At 37.5% G+C, this 21,894-nt stretch overlaps 1 protein-coding gene across 6 annotated transcripts in view; it reads left to right on the forward strand.

The window, feature by feature from the left end:
- The window catches only part of Sorcs1 (sortilin related VPS10 domain containing receptor 1), a 533,290-nt gene that overhangs the window by 417,382 nt on the left and 94,014 nt on the right, over nt 1-21,894 (forward strand). For all 6 annotated transcript variants that reach the window (XM_028874638.2, XM_028874643.2, XM_028874641.2 and 3 more), the window contains exons 10-12: nt 11,592-11,738; nt 19,663-19,765; nt 20,029-20,105. In XM_028874638.2, the coding sequence (XP_028730471.1) occupies nt 11,592-11,738; nt 19,663-19,765; nt 20,029-20,105 (327 nt within the window). The remainder of the gene's footprint in view (nt 1-11,591; nt 11,739-19,662; nt 19,766-20,028; nt 20,106-21,894) is intronic.

Below are 21,894 nucleotides of genomic sequence, written 5' to 3' on the forward strand. Positions count from 1 at the left end.
TCATTTTTTATTATTTCATTTTTTATTCATTTTACATACCAACCACAGATCTCCCTCTCATTCCTCCTCCCTGCTCCCCCAGCTTCTCTCCAACCCACCTCCCATCCCCTCCTTCAAAACTGTAATCAGATTGGTGAATACCCTGTCATCATAGAGCCTTCATCAGTAACTGATGGAAGAAAAAATAGAGATCCACAGCCAAGCACCAGTCTGAGCTCTGGGAGTCCAGTCGAAGAGAGGGAAGAGGGATTCTATGAGCAAGTGGGTCAAGATCATTTGATCATTCTAATGCTGGTTCCTTAGAAAGTGTCACTCCACTAAGAGGAGGAAAGACTTTCAGAACATTCTTGTTTAATTTACAACCGATAGATTTCTTTAAAAGAGATTAAAAAAAAATTATTCTTCTGGTTAAGAGCAGCTCCAGAGAAATTGGAAAGTGTCTGTGGAGGAAATCACACGTTAAAGGCTTGCATAAGATTGTTGTGCATATGACATGGTATTTGATATATGATAAGATATTTCAAAATAGTTTCGGATGGCTGACAGGGTTTTGTGTAATGAATCAGTGGGCAGTACTCTCTTATCAGACTCTGAAGTGTCATGGTTGGGGCATCATTGTATGCTATGAGAATGCATCCTGTTAGCCTTGAAGAATGTCCCAACTTGATAAACTCAGCTGCCTAGTGACCCACCTCTCAATGGCCAATACATGAGATAATATTCATAAGATTTTTTTTTTTTTTTTTTTTTTTTTTTTTTTTTTTTTTTTTTTTACAAAATCCTGGGAAATTAAATTAACAGAAAAACACAACAATCCAGTGCTTACCAAACTTCCCTTGGAGCACTGTGGCTCTTTGCTTTCTAACAAGCAATATTCAAAGTAAAATCATCTAAGTTGGATCAATCAGTTATAATGAAAAACAGTACCGAAGATTTCATTATGTAACTTAGTTATGAACTGCAGTTGATATTATTATGGTTACAAAGATTTCTACTCTAATAGAAACATAATGGATTAGTTACAGACTTAGTATTTTTCCAGATAGAATATGGTATATCACTCCATTTCTTTAGAAAACAGAATTAATATTTTTCACATCCTTTCCTCCCAAGGTTTAGAGATCATCCAGAGGCAGTGGATGATTGAAGGCAAACAGTGTTTTCTGGACATGACAGGACAGTTGTACACAGGAACTCACAGTGGCTGTTGACTGCACGCGTAAGACCTGCACAATATCAAGCCAGGGAAAATCTTAGCATGGATAAGGAAGGGACTTGCAAAGTCCCACCCCTAGCTGAGGAGCTACAGTTACTAATGGCTGAAGGAACAGTAAGGAGAGTTATTCTTCTTCGGGGTGGAATTGTCTTTACAGGCACAATAGATAGAAAACAAGCTACTCTTTGGGGATGAATTTCATCTCTTGGTCAGTCTGGATGTATGGTGATGGATTTAGAATGACTTATTTAAGAACATATTTCGGGTTAGAGAAATGTAGTAACAGACCTATATTATATCTGGAAAAAAGTCTGAAATGGATTCAAATATATGCAGTCATAAAGACACTGCCACTTTGTTAGGTTCAGGGATTCACAAGAAGCATCAGTGTTATATCCAATGTCAAAGACACCACCTTCACTTGAGAAACTAAAGCCCAAATGTACATCCTTCTAATATGTTGCTTCCTCTTTCCTTCAGATGTTTAGAGCGACATTTTTCCTAGTAGCTAAACCCGTTTTTGTGTGCATAAAACCAGGTTCATAGTTTGGTATGTCCACCAAAATAAAAAATAAAATGAATTGCATGCTTAATTCAGAATTTGACAGATTAATATAGGATATAGTTAATATATATATATATATATATATATATATATGAAACATACTGCAGATCTTTTTATCTTTGTATAAGTTTTTGATACCACTTTTCATTTCATGTTTCAGCTACATATAGTGTCCAATATCTCAACCTCCAATTGAACATTTATTCTGGAAAACATTTACATAGTTTAAAGATTTAGTGTCAAGAATGTTCTAGATAAAATTTGATTTATATTATGACATTTTAAAATCCAGGCTGTCTGAATTTGAGTTCTAGTTTACTGCTATTCCTGTTGCAATGTATTCTCAAGACAAGTGCATACCTTCTATGCCGCTTGTTTTGTTGAGAATATAGAGATGAACATAGTACCCAGTAAATTGCTCTAAGGATGAAATCAGTTAATCCTTATTAACTACTACCATAATGCCTGAAATACAATGTCTTTAACAAAGTGTAGAATTATTAGTATCATCTTGCAGTATGCCTAGACACCACTTAGCATTCTATTCTGATTATCTTAAAACATAGCCACATTTTTAAATTCCCAGCACATTCCCAGCACTGGGGATTTCTGCTTCTTTCCATATTGCAATTAGTAGTAACTTCTGACAGTTTTAACACTGGGTACTTGTCTTACAAATAAGTATAAATTTCAGCACTCCTTTCCTCATTTGTAAATGCCCTATAAACATTTAAACTTGAAGCGTATTTTGTTGAAATGTCCTGAATTCTCTTGCCTGGAGCCAGCCACACAATAGACACATTTGTGAGTGTATATCCCATGAAAAGTCCTAGGGGCTGTGCCAGCTTAAAGATCCAGTTCAGTTTCTTGAGCCTAGTTCTATCCTTTCCCTCACAGCCCAGCTTTAATATATGGGGAGATGCTTAATCTTATTGCAACTTGATATGCCATGTTTTGTTGATATTCATGGGAGACCTGCCCTTTCCTAAACAGAAGTGGAGGGGGAGTGGATTGCAGGGCTGGGAACAGGGGTGTTGGGGGAGAGACTGGGATGAGAGGAACCAGGGGAATCTCAGACTGGGATGTGAAATAAATACATTAATTTAAAAAAATTAGAAAATAAAACAGAAGAAAGAGTAGATAAAAAAAATAAAACAAAAAAACTGAAGAAAATCAGCTGAGTCACCCAAAGTGCCCTGCTGGGTATTTGTAGCCATATTTGACCAGAGAAGTAAATAAATGGTAAATTTTAGTAAAATGCTAATATAAATCATGTTTTGATTTATACAAATCAATAAACATCTCTGGAACACTAAAAACAAATGAAACAAAACACATTTCAGGTTTTTTCTTCTTCTTGATTACCCCTTTCCCTTTTAATCCAAATGGGTTCTTCCCAAATCAATTCAAAAATGGGTTCTCTCAATTAATTTTATTTTCTGTCAGAAATAAAGACCATATTCTCATATTGGTCCCTTGATGATGGAACAAATGAATAAACTGGACAGAAGTGACTTTGTAATAAACTATTTGCAACCATTTTTTATTTTAACACATGGCTTTTTGAACTCAAACATTGCATAGCTGTGGGATGGGAAGAAGCAGCAGCAGCATGACTGCTGGACACAAGACCCATTTCTTGTTAATCCTGCATTTGCCCTTGTGTCTCTTGCTGTTGACTATCTGTAGGGAAACTGCTGGTTCTTGTTAGCATCACTTTGAGCAGTGGTGTGACTGCATTATGTAAAGGTGTTCTGCATCCCGGGCGGGAAGAGAAGTGTCTTTGTTTTATTAGCTTGACAGTTCAGAGCAACGTGAATTGAAATTGATGTGAGCAGAACAGCAGTGGCATATCTGCTGATTTCCGAGATAGGAAGAATATTGGCAGACTCAAGGCCTGGCACAAATGTTCTCTTAAATCTGATTGTTCTGGCGAGCAGGAAGCTGAAAGTCATCCAGTGTGAATTTCCCTGTAGAATTGCAATGAATGATGAGCGCTTAGAGATAAATGAAAAGCAAGAGAATCCATAAATGAATTAATAAGTAGCAGAGATGAACATCCTGTGAGGTGGGTATGACAGAGATAGGATCCATGGAGTGCGTGTCTGTTCACATTCGGGGTGCTGGAGGAGGATGCCATTCCTTGGTATGTTCCTGCATACCAGTTACTTGTTATTCCTGCATGCGTGTGCTCATGAAGCCATTTTAGCAAATGCAAACTGTATGAATATGAGTGTATAGATGGGACTGTAGCTCATGTATACACACACGGGGAGCTTTATGGAAAACAGAAAAATAACTCAGTTCCTGTTAAATTCAATCATTTCTTTCACATGCATTGTCACTTGGGTGCAACTGCAATGATCTCAATTCTACAACTATGTGTGTATATGTGATGAGATATGCAAGTGATGAAAACAAAAAATTAGAGACAATACTGTGGCATAGTTAATGAAATACCAGAATTTTCTCATAGTATGAGTTATCTATTTGACATGTTCTCTATTCAAGGAGGTGTAGAAATGTGAGCCCAGAAATTTGGTTATGGGCCAAATATCTCAGAAATGGATTTTTAACGAAAGTTTTGTGATAATAGTTAAAATTTGGGGATGTCATATACAAAACAATGTACAAAGAACTTTCCATGGTTCTTTCATTTGACACATAAATGAACTTTGGATGATTACAGTCACTTTCTCCTTGTTGAGTAAATAGAGGTGGGAGGGCACAGGCACTCCCCCGAGGTTACAGAGCAAACTTAGGGCTTAAAGCCAAGGGTATGTAGATTTTTCAGCTACAATGTACCATGTCTCCCCTGAAAGGTTAGTATGTTGTGTTTGATTGTGGATGTTCAATAGTGTAAAGGTTGAAGGATAAGTTCAGTCTGGAGAAATAGCTTTAGTCTTCCCAGATGTGGAAAAAAAAAAAAAAAACAGGAAGAAAAAAGCAGTGAGAAAAACAGTCAATTGCTTCAGACCTGTGTCCAGACTTTCAGAATCAAGTCCAAAGTTACAAACAAATCCAGACAATAATTACATATAGCTGCCAACTTTGTCTTGTAGAAGGAAGTATATATGTATGGAAATTATGGAATCAAATGTTCTAAAATTCCATTATTCCCAAAGAACATGAATGCTTCAGTGCCCATGTGGGTTGAGTAGCACAAGAGAACATGTTTCATTATGACCAGAGCAGAAGAGATGTAATGGGTGTGTCTAGGAACTGTGGTTTTTAGCATATATGTGTGTATGGGTGATGAAAGGGATTTGAACAGCTTTGGACAATGCCATCCCTCCTTTGGGAAGGGAAAATTAATTAATGATGATGAAGAGCACTTTGGCTTACTGGAAAATGATGACTTAGGGCAGCTGAGTGCGAAAGACTGTGGTTGGGGGTGAAATTACTTGGCTGATAAGTGCTGAGTGCATAAAATATGAGGCATGCCATGCACCATAAAAGGTATGCAGCACGCAGGCTGTGTCTTCCGCACATGATATGCAACTCTTCTTTAAAAGAGAAAACTCAACCATCAGGATGGTAATGATATACCATGATTTCTTAAGAAAAGCTGCCTCTTAAAAACTTAGGTCAGATGTAGCTAGAGTTTTCCTGCCTTGCCCACAATCAGGACAAATCTCTGTCACCCACCAGTCCCATAGCCGCTCAGACCCAACCAAGTAAACACAGAGACTTATATTGCTTACAAACTGTATGGCCGTGGCAGGCTTCTTGCTAACTGTTCTTATAGCGTAAATTAATCCATTTCCATAAATCTATACCTTGCCACGTGGCTTGTGGATTACTGGTGTCTTCACATGGTGCTTGTCATGGTGGCGGCTGGCAGTGACTCCTTCTGCCTTCCTGTTCTTTCTTTTTTCCTCTGTTAGTCCCGCCTATACTTCCTGCCTAGCCACTGGCCAATCAGTGTTTTATTTATTGACCAATCAGAGCAACAGATTTGACATACAGACCATCCCACAGCAGTCAGAGGTAGAGCATACAAATCCTGTCCCATCCAAGTCAGAGTTATTACAAAATTTATAGTAGGCACTGTCTTTCTAGGAGAGTACTATTTGATCACATATTAGAAGAATAAAAAACATTTAGCTGTGGGTGTAGCTCCATGGTAGAATATTTGAAACAGTATGCACAAAGTCCCAGGTAAAATCACCAGTAGCAATGGGGCAGGGGTGTGGGCAGGGCATGAGAAGGAGGATCAGACTTTTTTTTTTTTTTTTTCTTGTCAAGTAAGTACTTTGATTTTAGTGGCACACCTAACTCCTTCAGAACACACATATTTTCTGTCTAGGATATTGTATTTAGAGAATGAAAATAGCCCACCCTCCAACACAAGGAAACATGACCATGAGCATGTTCTCTTTCTTGCCACACTTCTTTCATCTACTTTCTTCAAATTTGACACTTAACATTTGCAATTTACATCTGAGAAAGTAGATATCATGGTTTTACAATCAGCATCAGAGGAAGAAATAAGCAAAACACTCCAGCACAAGAGGCCTCCCAATTTGACCTCCACTTGGAACAAGTGAATAATTGACACAGGAGAGGATTTGCTAGACAATAAACATGAAAAAGGAAGATGTCTGATATCCTTCCTTTAAATCATCAAAGAATTGCCAAGCATGTGGCATATTTTAAATCTCAAAGACCATTTGATATATGAAGGGACAAGTGCTTAAAATATTCAGGTTATTAGATCTTTAGTAGTTAAAGGAATGAAGCACATGTTCAGGAATTTACTGAATGACTACAGAATAAAGGCATCAAAGAATCATTGATTACTGAAAGGTCCTTATAAGTATGATGTGCCAGTGTGATATTTCTCTCACAATACTCTAGAATAACAGGAAAACTTGTGTAAACAAGACAACCATGAGACTAAATATATGGGCTCTGGAGTTGGATGGACTGATGGACAGTCTGGGTCTGTGAATGAATGGCATTGGGCAGGTGATTTACATTTGAATATTTATTTATTTATCTGCAAAGTGATTACAATTTTTAATTTACAGAATACATCAAATTGATTCATATATTGAGGTTTTTTAAAGGCCTCTCAAACCTAGCGTTTATTTACTCAATAAATTTAAGTAAATTAATTGTCTTTGCTTGATTTGATTTTTTGGAGACAAGGTCACAGTCTATAGGCATGGCTTGATTCAATTCAGGTAGTCCTTCTTCCTATGCCTTCCAGAGTTATTGTATCACCTAGTAGAGAACTCTTACTATCTATCTCAAAAAAATAAAATGAGGATCCCTTATACACATGATTGTACAATTAATTTTTTTAAGGAATTTGTAGTGAATGATCATAGTTTATATTGTCTTTAAAGATCATGATGGTAGATGTCACTTTAACTTCCAATAAAGAGTTTAAAGGCTACTAGAGAAACTTTTGGGCAGGTTATTACCTCTTAGATGAGCCCACAGTGTTGAAACCAAGACATGGTACCATATTTATTAGAGGCAAAATGAAGAACACTGAAGTGCTGGGGACAGTGAATGAGGATAAAGACATTCTGACTTCTGGAAGGGGTGTATTGAGCTGTCTCTGAGGAGTAGACAGGGAGAAATACACTAGTATATTGTCTGTGAGATTCGAGGGTGGCCAGCATGAACAGAGAACAAGGTTGGAAAAGGAATACAGCACTTTGAAGACAGTAAGTGTGTTGTTCAGCTTGAGGTTTGAGCTGTAGCACTTCACATTTAAAGTCAAATCAAAATGGTGTCTTGGCTTGAGATGCTAAATGGCAATAAATAACTTTGAATTGCTTTTGAGACTTCTGGAATCAAATTCCTTCATATGAGAAGCAAGGAGAGAAAAGTAGCTTCCAGCACTGTCAGCATTCATAGAGATTATTATGCTGAATTGAATAGGCATGAAATTTAACAGGTCCTTTTCTAGGAGAAGATACACTCCCAGTGTCAGGATGTATCACAGAATATTTATTGGTTAATTCTGTGTCTGTGTGAAGCCGTAACTTCCACTGGATATTCTTTTCTGTATCTTCTGCCTTTCCTCCACTGCATTCCATCCTAAGTATGCATGTAGTATGAGTGCAGAGAAAGGTAATGTGGCAAAGTAAATATACTGTATTATCCCCAATATGATCCCACCTCTTTCTCTCTCTCTCTCTCTCTCTCTCTCTCTCTCTCTCTCTCTCTCTCTCTCTCTCTCTCTCTCTCACACACACACACAACACACACACACACACACACACACACACACTCAAATAAATGTACACACATGGATACCCACATGACTCCATCCTTTGTGCACTAACTCTGCCCCTGTAATAAGAATTGATGGATAGTCTAAGTAATGAAACCTCACTTAAAAATTGTTGGAAAAAGGAGCATCATTCAAAGGATTTCAGTGAGCAACATAGAAAAAATGCCTTCATAAACCTCACAGTGAGCAGTAAAAGACACAGTTGACCATCTTTGCAGGCCAAGGTAAAGTAGCAAAAACTATTAAAAAGGAAAAAAGCAACTCAAACAAATTGCCTTGGTTACAAGAGAAAAATAAGCTGACTTTCTCAGCTTTTACCCCTGTTGACACATGTTCCCTCTTCTTTGCCAAGTTTTTATTCCTCAAGATAAACCTGAAGGCCACACTTACAGAGATGAGTAACACATCCCAGCTCTCTGCTCAAGTGGCATTTGATAATGCCAAGCAGTAGGGGGCCAATAAAGTCACCACTTCTACAAATCAAATGAACCAGCTCCTAAACACATAGCCTTTTGCTCTGTGACTATTGTCAAAGAAAAAGAGAAGGCAGGTGCAGCATGGAGGGTAGAGGGTGGGGAGTGGGGAGGAAGCAGGTAATGACATGACTAGAATAGGCAACATTTTTAAAAAATTCCTTTTGCATTTATTTCTGTAACCTTATAGAGGACTGAATGACTAAGTTATTTCTCACTTCTGGCTAAATACTGGTTGAGAGGGAAGCCCAGCAGGGCTTTGTGAAAATTCTGATTTATACAATTTAATTCTTAAAGAACTGGCAGTGTGGTCATATTTAAGTATGTAACAGCCTCTTGAACATATGCAAAACTAACATTGGGTTTCCTGGGAAGCAGACCTCATGGAGCTGTTATAGTGAATAACTAAATATCATTGGTAATTAACACTGAGTTGTCGGGAAGTAGAATGCTCCTGGAGTTTATGCCTTCCACATTTGTTGAAAATCAACAATGCACAGAAATTGTTCTGGCTGTTGGTTGCCCAGAATGTGGCTTGTTTTCCTAAGTAGTTCAAAGTATTCCTCTCAACAACTCGTTTACACCATTTATTTGTTAAACAATCTTGTTCCAAAAAAGTACAGATTTGGCCCATCTCTAAATTATCCCAGATGCCAAATCCACAGGTACAGACTAATGAGATCTGCCTGTGTCAAAAACAGAATCGAAATGCATGTCTACTGTGGGTTGAGACCCAGCCTTTTAGAACTGACAAATTCTGAGCTGTCTGCTGAAAGAATTTTGGAAGTCAAACAGAATATGAAACTCTGTTCTCTGTGATCAAAAACAATTAAAATTTGTCAACACCTCAGTTTCCTTCTGCAGAGACTTGGGATGAAAGCTGTTACACAGGTTTGTAACAATCCTTGGAAGGCATCTATGCAAAAGAATGAGCATAGTGCTCTGTATTAACAAGGACAAGCAAAGCAACAACTTCTGCTTATTTCTTCCACTTAAAATTAATCACATCACAGTATAAAGGGTCTAAGCTCAGTTAAACTTCTCCAAAATTCTGTTTAAGTGTTTTTTGTTTGTTTGTTTGTGTTTTTTTTTATTCCCTGTGTGTGTTGCAGCTAGCTCCAAATGAAATCTAAGTCTCCATTTTCTTTCTCATCCTGAAAACATGGTTATTGATCACTGTGCTAATGATGGGCATTGAATGAGTGAATGTGTGTATATATGGGATGTATCATTCAACACATTTTGGATCTTTCCCTCACTGACCTCCAATATCACTGGATTGTAATCATTTCACAGGGACCAACATGTATTTGGTAAAGCTAAAATTCCTGAAAAGATAATCTACCAGTGATGATCTTTGACTGCACAGTTTGATAGTTTGCTAATTCTTAGCCTTAGTACATAGAATGAGGAAGCATTTCCATAGTTAATTGTTAGCAACATTTTTGTTTATTTATTTGTTATTTTAATTTTTTGTGTATGGGTGTTTTGCACATGTCTGTGTGCCACATGTGCCTGGTACCCGGGGACTGTAGAAGAGGGCATCAGAACCCCTGGAATTAGAGTGGCAAATGGTTGTGAGCTGCCATGTTGATGCTAGGAACCAAACTATGGTCCTCTAGGAGAGAAACTGGTGCTCTTAGTCACTGAGCCATTTCTCTACCTCTGATATCAACTGATTTTAACAAGAAGACAACATCACGAAACTGAAAGAATGGTTATTTGATCAGAAAACAGTTACATTTTAAAATTTAATTGTTTTCTCTAATGCCCAGTACATTTGGTGAATTGAAAGAAAAAAAAGAAATAATAATAATTAAGTATGAGTCTTTTGCTGGCCAGTGGTGGCACATGTCTTTAATCCCAGCACTCAGGAGGCAGAGGCAAGGGATCTTTCTGAGTTTGAGGCCAGCCAGGTTTACAGAGGGAATTCCAGGACAGCCAGGAGTGTTATACAGGGAAACCCTGTCTTAGAAAAAAAAAAGAAGAAAAGAAAGAAAAATGAGTCCTTCAACTGCTCTCTTTCAATTGCTTGGTACTGAAAATACCTCAATAATTTAGATAGTCATTATAACCATGCACTCTGAAACTATAGCATTCTGGGTTACAATCCCAGGTTTGACACTTACTCTGTGTCATTGACAATGTGACCTGGATGTGAAATAGAATTAACAATTATTTCCCAAACATACTGTTACAAATATTAAATGAGAGATTTTATATATATATATATATATATGGTGTATTTTAGTGTCAAATAATATATATATATATATATAAAATACCCGGCATGATGTCTAGCATACAATATAAACTGTCCCTATTTACTTATTGCTTGTCAAGCAACAGGCTTGAAAGTGTTGAGGTTTGTATTTTGGAGACTGATGGCTGTAGTCAACCTATCATCAGATGATAAACATATGAACAGTTTACAGAAAGGACCACAGTTTCAGTTTTACATTTCATGGATTTGACAAATATCCTATTACATACATACATCATTATGTGATCATAACATGATGATTTCACTGTCTTTAGAATCCTCTGTGCTCCACCTTGTCATTCTGCCTCCCCCCCCAAGTAGACCCTGGCAACTGCTGATCTTTTTTGTGGCTCCATAGCTTTGCCTTTATAGGATGTCATGCAGTTGCCATCCTTCACTTATTAGTGTGTGTTTGGGTGTTCAGGCCCCCTTGTCATGTTAGGGCTTGATGGTGTATTTTAGTGTCAAATAATATTCCATTGTTTGTACATGCCATTATTTATTTTACTTTACTCCTCATAGTGAACATCTTGATTATTTACAATTTTTGATGATTGAATAAAGCTATTATAAACATCATCAGTAACAGCAAAACAGACAAAAGATATTAAACTTCTATCAGACTTGTGTTATGACTCACATACAGCAGGGGGCGCAAGGCTATTGGTTTCTGTTAAGCAAACTTGGGGGGTATATCTAAGCATTTACACCTATCCTGTCTTTCCGCTAAGATAAAAATTTGACAGTCAGTTGTTATTTTAATGTAAAAATAAGTCCTTCCTCAAAATGATGTATTTTTCAGCCATGTCAATTTTTCCCAGGTAGCAGGGATAAAGGGAATGTTCTTGGCTAACAAGAAGATTGACAACCAAGTGAAGACTTTCATCACTTACAACAAAGGCAGAGACTGGCGTTTGCTGCAGGCTCCAGATGCAGATCTAAGGGGGGATCCTGTGCACTGTTTACTGGTGAGTCCTGCATGCTGGAGCAGCATGCCCCACATGGTGAAGGGCTAAAGTTGGTGTCCAACAAGATGTTGAAGATAGTTTTGGGACTTCTGTTCAGCTGATGAAAAAGATGAGCAAAATCCAAAGAAAATAATGGTTAGGCCTATCAATTGTGATGGTCAGAGATGGGAACATCTACCAGACTCTTGCTCCACTACAAGATTCTTGTTTCTACCTGAATCACTTCTGTTTGTTGGATGTTTGGGGTGGTGGTGGTGATGGGATTTTCTGTTTTGTTTTTGCGCTAAATTGTACTCTCTGTCACTCAGCTGTATCCCTAGCCATCTCAGATTCTGATAGTATCTCCAGTTTGAGAGAAATACAGTGTTTTTCATCTCCACTGAGGCTGTTCCCTGAGCTTTCTTTCTTTTTTTTCTTTTTAATTTTTTCAAGACAGATTTTTTCCTGTGTTAACAGTCCCAGCTGTCCTGGAACTTGCTTTGTAGACTAGGTTGGCCTCGAACTCACAGAGATCCACCTGCCTCTGCCTGCCAAGTGCTGGGATTAAAGGCCTGCACCACCAATGCCAGGCTCCCTGAGTTTTCTGATAATTCAAGATAAATTACCAGTTACAGAACTAATAGTACATACATTTATCTGTGGAATTTGTGAAGTGAATGCTGATTGAGTGTATTTTCTTGCAGATGCTTTTCATATAATTTTGAAAGAAGTTTATGATTCAACAAAGGGTTAAGAATCATTGATCTAAGCATACATTTCCTTCTTCTATATTCTGTTCAATTTATCTGCTTTAGTATATTATGCCTGGGCTGGCAAAAATCTGTGACACGTAGAGAAAAACGTAGTCCAGTACTTGTTTTTGGAACATAGTCACACTTACAAGGTTATTTATTGTACATTGCAATTTTCACTTTATAAAGGTTGAATCAGTAGCTATATGCAGTCAAAGCAAGCCTAAGATACTTACTTTATTACCACTGAAAGGAAAACTTGCTATCCATATCCCTGTTTTAAATCATGGCTTTTTTCAGTGGCCTTTCTTTATCAGATATGTTGGCAAGAAATTATTTGAATATTAAATGATAGGATGGGATCTAAGAGAAAGATGAAAGATGGATAGTGCTATCAAAGAGTTTTCAGCTTACTTCTCTAAGTGAGATTAGATTTATAAACAAAACATCCTTTAGTTGTATCATATTGGCTCTGATGACCATAACATACTCAGCACATCCATGGATACAGAAACAGAGGAAGAAGAGATAAATTTTCAAGCTAAGTATATTGTTAATACACATAATGTTCTATAAAACAGCTCAGAAGTTATGTTTAAGATCATATAAAGGAGCCATCAGTGCGGGAAAGATCACTTAGTTTTATGGTAAGGTCTTGAGATGTGCATATATGTGTATGTGTATCTGTCTAAATCTATCTCATCTAAATGTGCATCTATTATTGATCACACTCCTCATAACTCTGGCTTTGATGTAATCTTCACTCTATCCCACAGTTCTGGGGCACTCACTTCTCAGGTTCATCTCACATAGCAGGAGGAAGGTCAACCTCTTTCTCAAAAGGATTCCAGCTGCTATAGTTTGACCTTATTAGTTGTAGAGGACATTTAACTTGTCACTGTGCATCAGGAAAGCACTCCTAAATTTCAACTCCTACTCAGACCCCATCGTTATTACTGACAACTTGCCGGGAGAAAAAATAGCCAATTGTGATAGAACGTTCACAGATCCAGTGATTGACTAAGTAAATGTAACATGTATTTATTGAATATCTATATTAGTCAAAGTGTGGGTCAGTACCATTAAAATAGGTCAGCTTCCTATCCAACTATTCCAGGTTATGGAACTGTGTTGTTCAAAGATTATGGAGAAGAAAGAGTTCACATCTTCCTGCATTATAAACTTACTGTGTTCATGAATATCTTGCAGTGGGGTTTCTTGTTATTTCTTTTTTTTTTTTTTTTTTGGTTTTTCGAGACAGGGTTTCTCTGTGTAGCTTTGCGCCTTTCCTGGAACTCACTTGGTAGCCCAGGCTGGTCTCGAACTCACAGAGATCTGCCTGCCTCTGTCTCCCGAGTGCTGGATTAAAGGCGTGTGCCACCACCACCCGGCTTTGTTATTTCTTTTAAAACACCCTTTTAAAAAGAAAAACAGGTCTTTTCTTTCCATTCAGATCCTTGCTTCTTAAGTGGTTTTCATGAGTATCCAGTGATGTCAAATGTGTTTATTATCCTTTTTCTTTATAATTTTAACTATCTTAAATCAGCACACTTATATGCTGACTTTCTTTCCCAGCTTCCTGCATTAAATGTATACTTCAAAATATAAACACTATGACCATTTTTGACAATTCCAAAAATTTGCATCAAGAATCATACAAACTTGCCTCATGAAGAATTCAACATATATGCTGTATTTGTATGTTTTGTGTGGTGGATGTAGCCACTCCATTGAAAGGTGTTTGACTTTCAGATTTGATTTTAGCAAAAACTGTGCATTTCCTGTGAGTTATACTGAGGGCTTTGCTGTGATATCTCCTTCTGAACTCAAGTTGACTCCAGTGTTAACAAAATCAAGAGGTTCGTTGAGATTAAGGACACATGAATTATTGGGATGTAGATATACAGGACCAAGGAGTCTTTGTACCTTTCTCCTTTATTAATCCTGTTGCTCAAAGTAGTTCAACATAAGCTTTAAAAACCAGGAAATGGAGTAAAGAGGGGAAACTGACAAAGGAAATAGGAAAGAGAGGCCAAAAATCACTTCACAAAATCATGCCAAAGGCACAAAGTAGGAGAGAAAAATCTTTGAACTACAGGATACCTAGACTGAAAAAAAAAAAAAAAAGAAAGAAGGAAACCTTCTAAGGCTTCGGAGGCAGTGGCAGAGAGGAGATAAAAAGTGATTTTAGATTGTGAGTATGTGGAAAGTGACAGTGTCACTGAAAGCAGAGAACAGTGATTAGAAAAGAGATTTTCCAGCAGGGCTGTTACAAGCATGGAACAAGTCCCAAATTACAGCCCCAAATGGAATGTCCCTGGTAAGATGTATTCGATAGAATAAGACATCCAGAGTAATTTGGGCCTGTATTTTTAGGACTTTCAGACTGATTGCCTAGAGACTCAGCTGGAATTTCTTTCTTCAGAAGACTGTTGTACAATTAGATGTGGTATTACGGGTCTTGGTTCACCTTCCCCCAAAGCCTCAGAATCGGGCTCCTAAGAGGCAATACATGAGCACACCTGAGCCTGTGGCAAATACTTGGACCTCTGAGGAAAAGCACAGGGTTTTATGGAGAGAGACCCTGATTTCTTTGTAGATTCATTTCACCTTTAAAAAAAAAAAAAGTGGAACTGAGTAGAGAGCTGCTGTGAGAGATTCCCAAGTCCATAGACTCTAGGACTCCACATATTGTGCTAAACTGAAGTGGTGCTGGATACCCCATATTCAAACAACTCCTTTGAGGGTGTCCCTCTTCTTTGTGTTTGAATCTTTACTGAACACAAAATGGATTGTTTGCTTTAATTTAGAATAAGAAATGCACAAAATCATGTATGCTTGGGGAAGTGTTGGAGAGTGCTGTTTGGGGACTTAGTAGCTGTCTTGTTCCTGTTGGAAGTTCTGACTTGTGTTTATAGAATACCATTCATATTAGTAGCTATAGGGATGAGTTGCCATAAGTCTAAGGTATAAAGGCTATTATTACAGAGGATGTGTCTTTTAGCAACAGGTGATTCCCCATTGTACTTGAAAGACAGAAGATAATGAACGGACCACTGAAAAACACTGTGCTAAGTATAGTAAGCAACAACTAAAAGACAAATATGATTTGTTCCTTACCTATGAAATGTTAGTAGTGGTGCTCTCAACGTCAAAGAGCAAAATGTCCCTTAACAGAGGCCGGGAAGTTCTATAAAGGCGAAGATGTTAATCAAAGGATGCCTATGCCTAAACAGGGGCTACAACTGAGACTCTGTCTCTGAAAACCAACCAATCAAGAAAGAAAATAAACCAAAAAAGATGGGAGGGCACAGTGTTTCAATTAGATGGGAAGATTGAATGATAATTATCTAAGATGAAGAAATAATGTTTTGATTTAGTCCTGCTGAGTATTTATGGAGCACTTACACTCATCAAAATACTTTTGTTGGATAAAAGAAAAGACCAGGGTAGTCAAAGAATGGTAATTTGATCTGGAAGTTCACTAATGGGCTTCAGGGTTTGGGAACTCCCTGAAATCAAATGAAACTCTGCACACGACTTTCCTCCCTTTGTATGGTCTTTCACGACATGTGATTCTCAAGATCCCTTGTACCTCAGTAGGATAATGTTAGAGACTAAGAAGCTAGTATCTCAGAGACATTGGGAAGATTCATGATATGTCACAGCTGATGAGTCGATTGACGACACAAAGGACGGTTTCTGACTGTGGATGCTGGTGACCCCATCTGTGAGTCAGCTGTCAGAACTCAGTGGGTATCGGTGTACATTCTCATGTTTGCTTTGTATGGAAGGAAGGGGGGAATATCAGGAAGTACCCTTGAAACGTCTCATTCTTTTTGGGTTGGAGATGATCCTGGAAAAAAATCACTATAGCAACTGGAGCTGTGAGCATAATGTAGGTCCTCCACATTTGTTTGACAATGATCAAAATAAAGACAGGAAGGCAAGAAGAAAAGAGGAAAAAGGAACACTAAGTGCCCTTTTCTGGTGAAAAAGTACATGAGAATTTAGAATACTCTTCCCATGTACTCCACAAACTTGGAACAGCGTGATGGTCCTTACAATATACCCCTTTATTAACATGTCATGGAATCACTTTTGACACAGCAGGCTGGATACAAAATATTAACTAAAGCACAATCACTTGCTCATGGTTTTCTTGAGACATTGGTGTCAGCCATATAAACTCTTTGATAAATAAAATGAAAGAAACAGAAAAAAAAAAAAAACAGCATGGAAAATTCTTGAAGTACCAGCTGGGGGCAATCCAGTACTGCAAATGTGAGAGAGGAGTAAAAGTCATAGAGATAATTTCTAAACCTTGCTATGGCTTAAACTGCCTCCTTTTCTTTTCAAATGAATGTGTTGGCCCTCTGAAAGCCAGGGCCAGAGAGCAGTTCTGAGATAGCTGATTGAAACACCCTCTTCTCCTCATTATCACCTGTTTCCATACCAAATAATCACTGGTTCAGATGCCAGCTGAGCCTCACAATCTTCCAAATTTGTAAGCAGCTGGCTTAAGACTGTGACCTGGATACTCCCCTGTATATGAATGCAGTGCTCTGTTGAGTGATTTAAATGGCCCTCCATGAAATCTCTATGTCTAGGGATAATGCCCAGGCTGTATGACACTCCTTGGAACACTATAAAGATGATGACATCATTACTCAGATTGATTTATACTTAAGTTCATGTTCAGTAAACCAATAATATATTCCATATAACAACATAAAAAGCATTTTTGCTGTTTATTATAAGCCTTTATTATCCTGTTAAAATTATATGCAAGATTCCATAGAAGATACAATGTAGAACTTGATTTGTTTTCATTTCTAGATTATCTGAGCAAAATAAAATTGTACCATACCTGAAATAGATCATACAGGATTATTCATAGTAAAATAAATGTTGATAAATCAGGTAAAGGGAGCTCTATAAGTTACAGGTGACGGGAAAGCTCCCATGGTGTGATTGATCCATTTTTCTTGTCTTAGCATGGTCTAGGTGGATCACATCTTTATCCTTCATTCCTGTCGTCTTCCTAATGGGCATAAAGAAGTCAAGTGTTTGGTACTTTCTCCTTCAGAGCTATCTTCTCTCTTTCAGAGCTTTATGAACATGAAACTTATCTTGAAAGCTTTACATGAAAATTTCATGCAAAACCAGTAATTCATTGTTCCTTAAAGGCTTCACTTTCTGTGTTATTAGTGAGAATTCCACTACCGTATTGTGATCTGTGATTTCATTTTGTAATGTTTGGCTGCTTTTATTTCTGAGTTTCATTTTTACTTTGTCATTTACTCCATCTTTTATAAATTTAATCATTGCCAATCCTGAAGCTTTCTGAACATTTACTGGCTGACACTTACAGAGTAGAATAAAAGTAACAACTGAGACACACTGGTGATTCCCAAAACTCAATTCAATAATATTAGGAAGTAATCTTCCTGAGAGATGAAAGAAGTGGGGAGGTCAAACACAAGCTTGTATTTTTGACAGTTCAATATATGGACTATTTTAAACAAAATTCATATAAGAAATACTATACATTTTTTGGAAAATGTTCATACCTTAATCAGAGAATTTGTTCAAGGCCTCCAAGCATAGATGTAGCTAGAGTTTTCTGGCCTTGCCCACAGTCAGGACAAATCTTTGTCACCTGCTAGTCCCACAGCCACTCAGACCCAACCAAGTAAACACAGAGACTTATATTGCTTACGAACGGTATGGCTGTGGCAGGCTTCTTGCTAACTGTTCTTATAGCTTAAATTAATCCATTTCCATAAATCTATACCTTGCCATGTGGCTGGTGCCTTACCGGCATCTTCACATGCTGCTGGTCATGGCGGCAGGGGCTGGCAGTGTCTCTCTGCCTTAGCCTTCTGCTTCCCAGAATCCTCCTCTCTCCTTGTCCCACCTACTTCCTGCCTGGCCACTGGCCAATCAGTGTTTTATTTATTGACCAATCACAGCAATTTGACATACAGACCATCCCACAGCACATAGAAAAATAAATTTCAAAAATTTTCATTTAAAATTATATTACTACTGCATTTTGCCTATAAGAATGATTTCTTATAATGAACAAAACCAAAAATGAGATAAGAGAAGGGATAAATATGATTAAAGTGTGTTGTGTGTGTGTATGAAAATGTCAGTGATGAAACTCATTAGTTTATGTAGTTAATATGCATTCATTAAAAAAGAAACAGAATCTGGTGAAAACACCATGCCAATTGTTTGCAGACATTAGTCTGGTTTCACATCTTAGACAGAGTTTCCTATGCTGAGACCAAGCTCTGAGATATTAATAGCTGAGCTGCCAATGATTTCTTGAAAGTCCTCCTAGGTCAACTCACCCCCATTTCTTAGCTTCATGTCCCACTGTTCCTTTAGTCTTTCCTGGCTATATACTGTGATACTTGATCCATCCCCCTCGTTCTCTTTGTTATTAGTATTGCTCATGTCCCAAATGTCCTCTCAAATATCTTGATCATATCACCCAAATCCATAACCTACCCATCCTTCTTCATATTGTACTTTCTCTTAGGAGCCAGTCTTAATTCCAAACTGGTCTTTGTTTCTTCACCATTGAGAGTTTTGTAAGTTTTGTTTCTATCTTCATTAGGAGGGCTATAATACTTTCTTTACCCAGTAACCAATGGAAATATCTCATGTTCTCTTAAAAAAAATCTGTAATGGCAGAAATAACATTTTGGTCCATAATTGTTTTATGAGCTCTACCTAGTATTTTACAGTTGTTAAAATAATTATCTTACTAAATATACTTTAGGTAAATTATGGCTATAATGGAGGTGTTTTCTTTTCACCAAACTAAAAGCTGCCATATGCTTGGTTCACACTAGACACTTGTGAACATAATGATGGGTTGGTGGATGGATGATCACAATGGGTAGACTAAGATGTTCATAGATGGAAGACAGACTGGATAAGTAAATGGATGGATAGAGAGATTAGTTGCTCTGAATCTAGGCCTTTTAGTTTATTTTGTTTTGTGTTTTTGTTTAAAAAAAAAAAAAAGAGATAGAGTCTCGTTAGGCAACCCTGGAACTTACTCTGTAGACCAGGTTGACCTTGAATTTGTAGCTATGTTCCTGCCTGTAGAATCTGGGTTTTAAGTGGCCATGTTGATTATGTGCATATATGACATTCAGTTCTCTTCTTCCCAGCCTTATTGTTCACTACACCTCCATCTCAAGGTCTCTGAGAATCCCTACACATCTGGGATCATTGCCAGCAGGGACACAGCCCCAAGTATTATAGTTGCTTCAGGTAAGAAGTATGCATGCTTTGCTTGCTATTGTACATGTGCTTATTTTAAGAACAAGACATCTGTGGTTGGGATTTAATGAGCAAGCTAAAAATATTTTTGAAAGCCACCTAAACCATTGACCTGAAGCAAGTCTACTGAAAATCCCTGCTTCGACAGAACATTTGCAGTTGACATCCATCTCATGCAGTGCAGACTGCTGATGTGATCTGTTCCTGGCTCTTTCAGAACCTTCCTCTCACTAATGGCCATGCATTCTTTCTAGGTAATATAGGTTCTGAATTGTCAGACAGCGACATCAGCATGTTTGTCTCCTCAGATGCAGGAAACACTTGGAGGCAGGTAAGAAAATACCCTTGGTCTGTTTTTTTCTGCTCAAGTTCTAAGTCATAGTTCAATTTGTTTCAAATCTAGAAACCTAAAGACAGCATTGTACATAACCTGACACCAATAATGTATTTATTTTTCTCCTTTTAATGCATGTTTGAAATGAACCAATGCAGGTTAATGCTTTTATCCTTTGATAAAGATATTTCTTATCAAGGTTCTATATATAAACACATCTGAAATCAAGTGGGAAAGGATTTTTATGTAAAAGAAAATGGGAACGCTGAGTCTATTATGTAAGAAATTTGGATCCTTCTGGGTGGATTGCACACATAAAGCTTAGTTGTCTTTATAAATTCTCCTTCCTTAAAGAGAGACAAAAATAGTCATTACCAAGGTGGTGTTCTGAGATGTTTAAATCTCATGTGTAAATGACAGAGTAATAACTATCAGACTGCATATGGTCAATAAATACAAATGGAGTCACTTCAAACCAATGCACTTAGCTTAACTGCTTCTTACCTTTCTTCTGAATGAAAATTAGATTCTGACAGCTGATAAAGCAGGCATTTAATGAAGCTTAGCTATCACAACAAGGTATGAGCCTAATGTATGACTGTTACACCTCGATAAATATGTTTTAATAAGCCTCTGGTGCTTAATTATCATACAATAGCTAACACTATAAATTGAAATATAATGCACAGGTAATCATACTTAACAAGGAATTGACTTTGCTTGAAATTTCATGAGAAGAGAGAGGAGAGCATGATAGCCAAGTGCTCTGTCTTAGCTTTAAGCCCTCAATGGTACTTTCATATTTTGAAAAAAGAGGTCAGAGGAGAAATTTTTTGGGTCTGAAGGAAGATGGCCAATCCTAAGGAAAATTTGGGGGAACAATGTTAGGATTCCATTTCTTTCTTCTGACACTAAACAAGGCATAGAACTCACTCCTTATACAGGCTAGGGTCATATATTGGGCAAAAGAATTAATGAGGTTGGAGAGTAGATGTGTGGGTAAGCTCCTTTCTGCACTTTAGAGGCCCCAAGTTTCGTTCTTAACACCCACATCCAGATACTCATGACCACTTGTAACTCCAGCTTCAAGTAGTTCAGTGCCCTCTTCTGGCCTCATGCTTCCCCCCCCCCCCCCCAACCCCCTGCCCCCCTCCTCTCTCACACACACACACACACACACAGACTTACTAAAAATAATTAAACAAGAGAGAGATTATGTCTGTAGTATAACTTCAGATGAGTCCATCATAACATTTTAACTGAGAACCCAGAATGCATTTTATATAGAAAAATTTAGAGACTCTTTCCAGAATTTCTTCATTTGATTCATTTCTCCACATCTTGTAAAAGACTCAATTTTAAATGTGACCAAAGTTAAGGATTTTATCTTAATTAGAGCTGTTTGTCACTTGTAAGGATATCCATGAGTCAAATGAGAAAACATCTCTGTGATCAAGTGTGGGAATTTGGAGATAATTAGAAAATTATATCTGAAGAGGGCAATGCAGTTCAGTGAGCCTCACTTTTACCCATTGTTATATGTGCATTCTCAGTCTACAAATCTTAGTATATGAGTGAGACTATTATACTAAACTGTCTCCAAGTTTCCTTCCATCTGTATATTTACACTATTTACAGTTTCCTAGCGTTCTGACATCATCTTCAGAAATAGGAATTGATAAGTACTGCCACAAATATGAGAATAAAAAGATGAATATATGCTGTTTAGGCTTAAAATTTATTTTGTAGAACTATAAGATTATTTTTATATAGTATCAGTGGTAGA

This window comes from Peromyscus leucopus, chromosome 1 (genome assembly GCF_004664715.2).
Source record: "Peromyscus leucopus breed LL Stock chromosome 1, UCI_PerLeu_2.1, whole genome shotgun sequence".
Classification (NCBI taxonomy): domain Eukaryota; kingdom Metazoa; phylum Chordata; class Mammalia; order Rodentia; family Cricetidae; genus Peromyscus; species Peromyscus leucopus.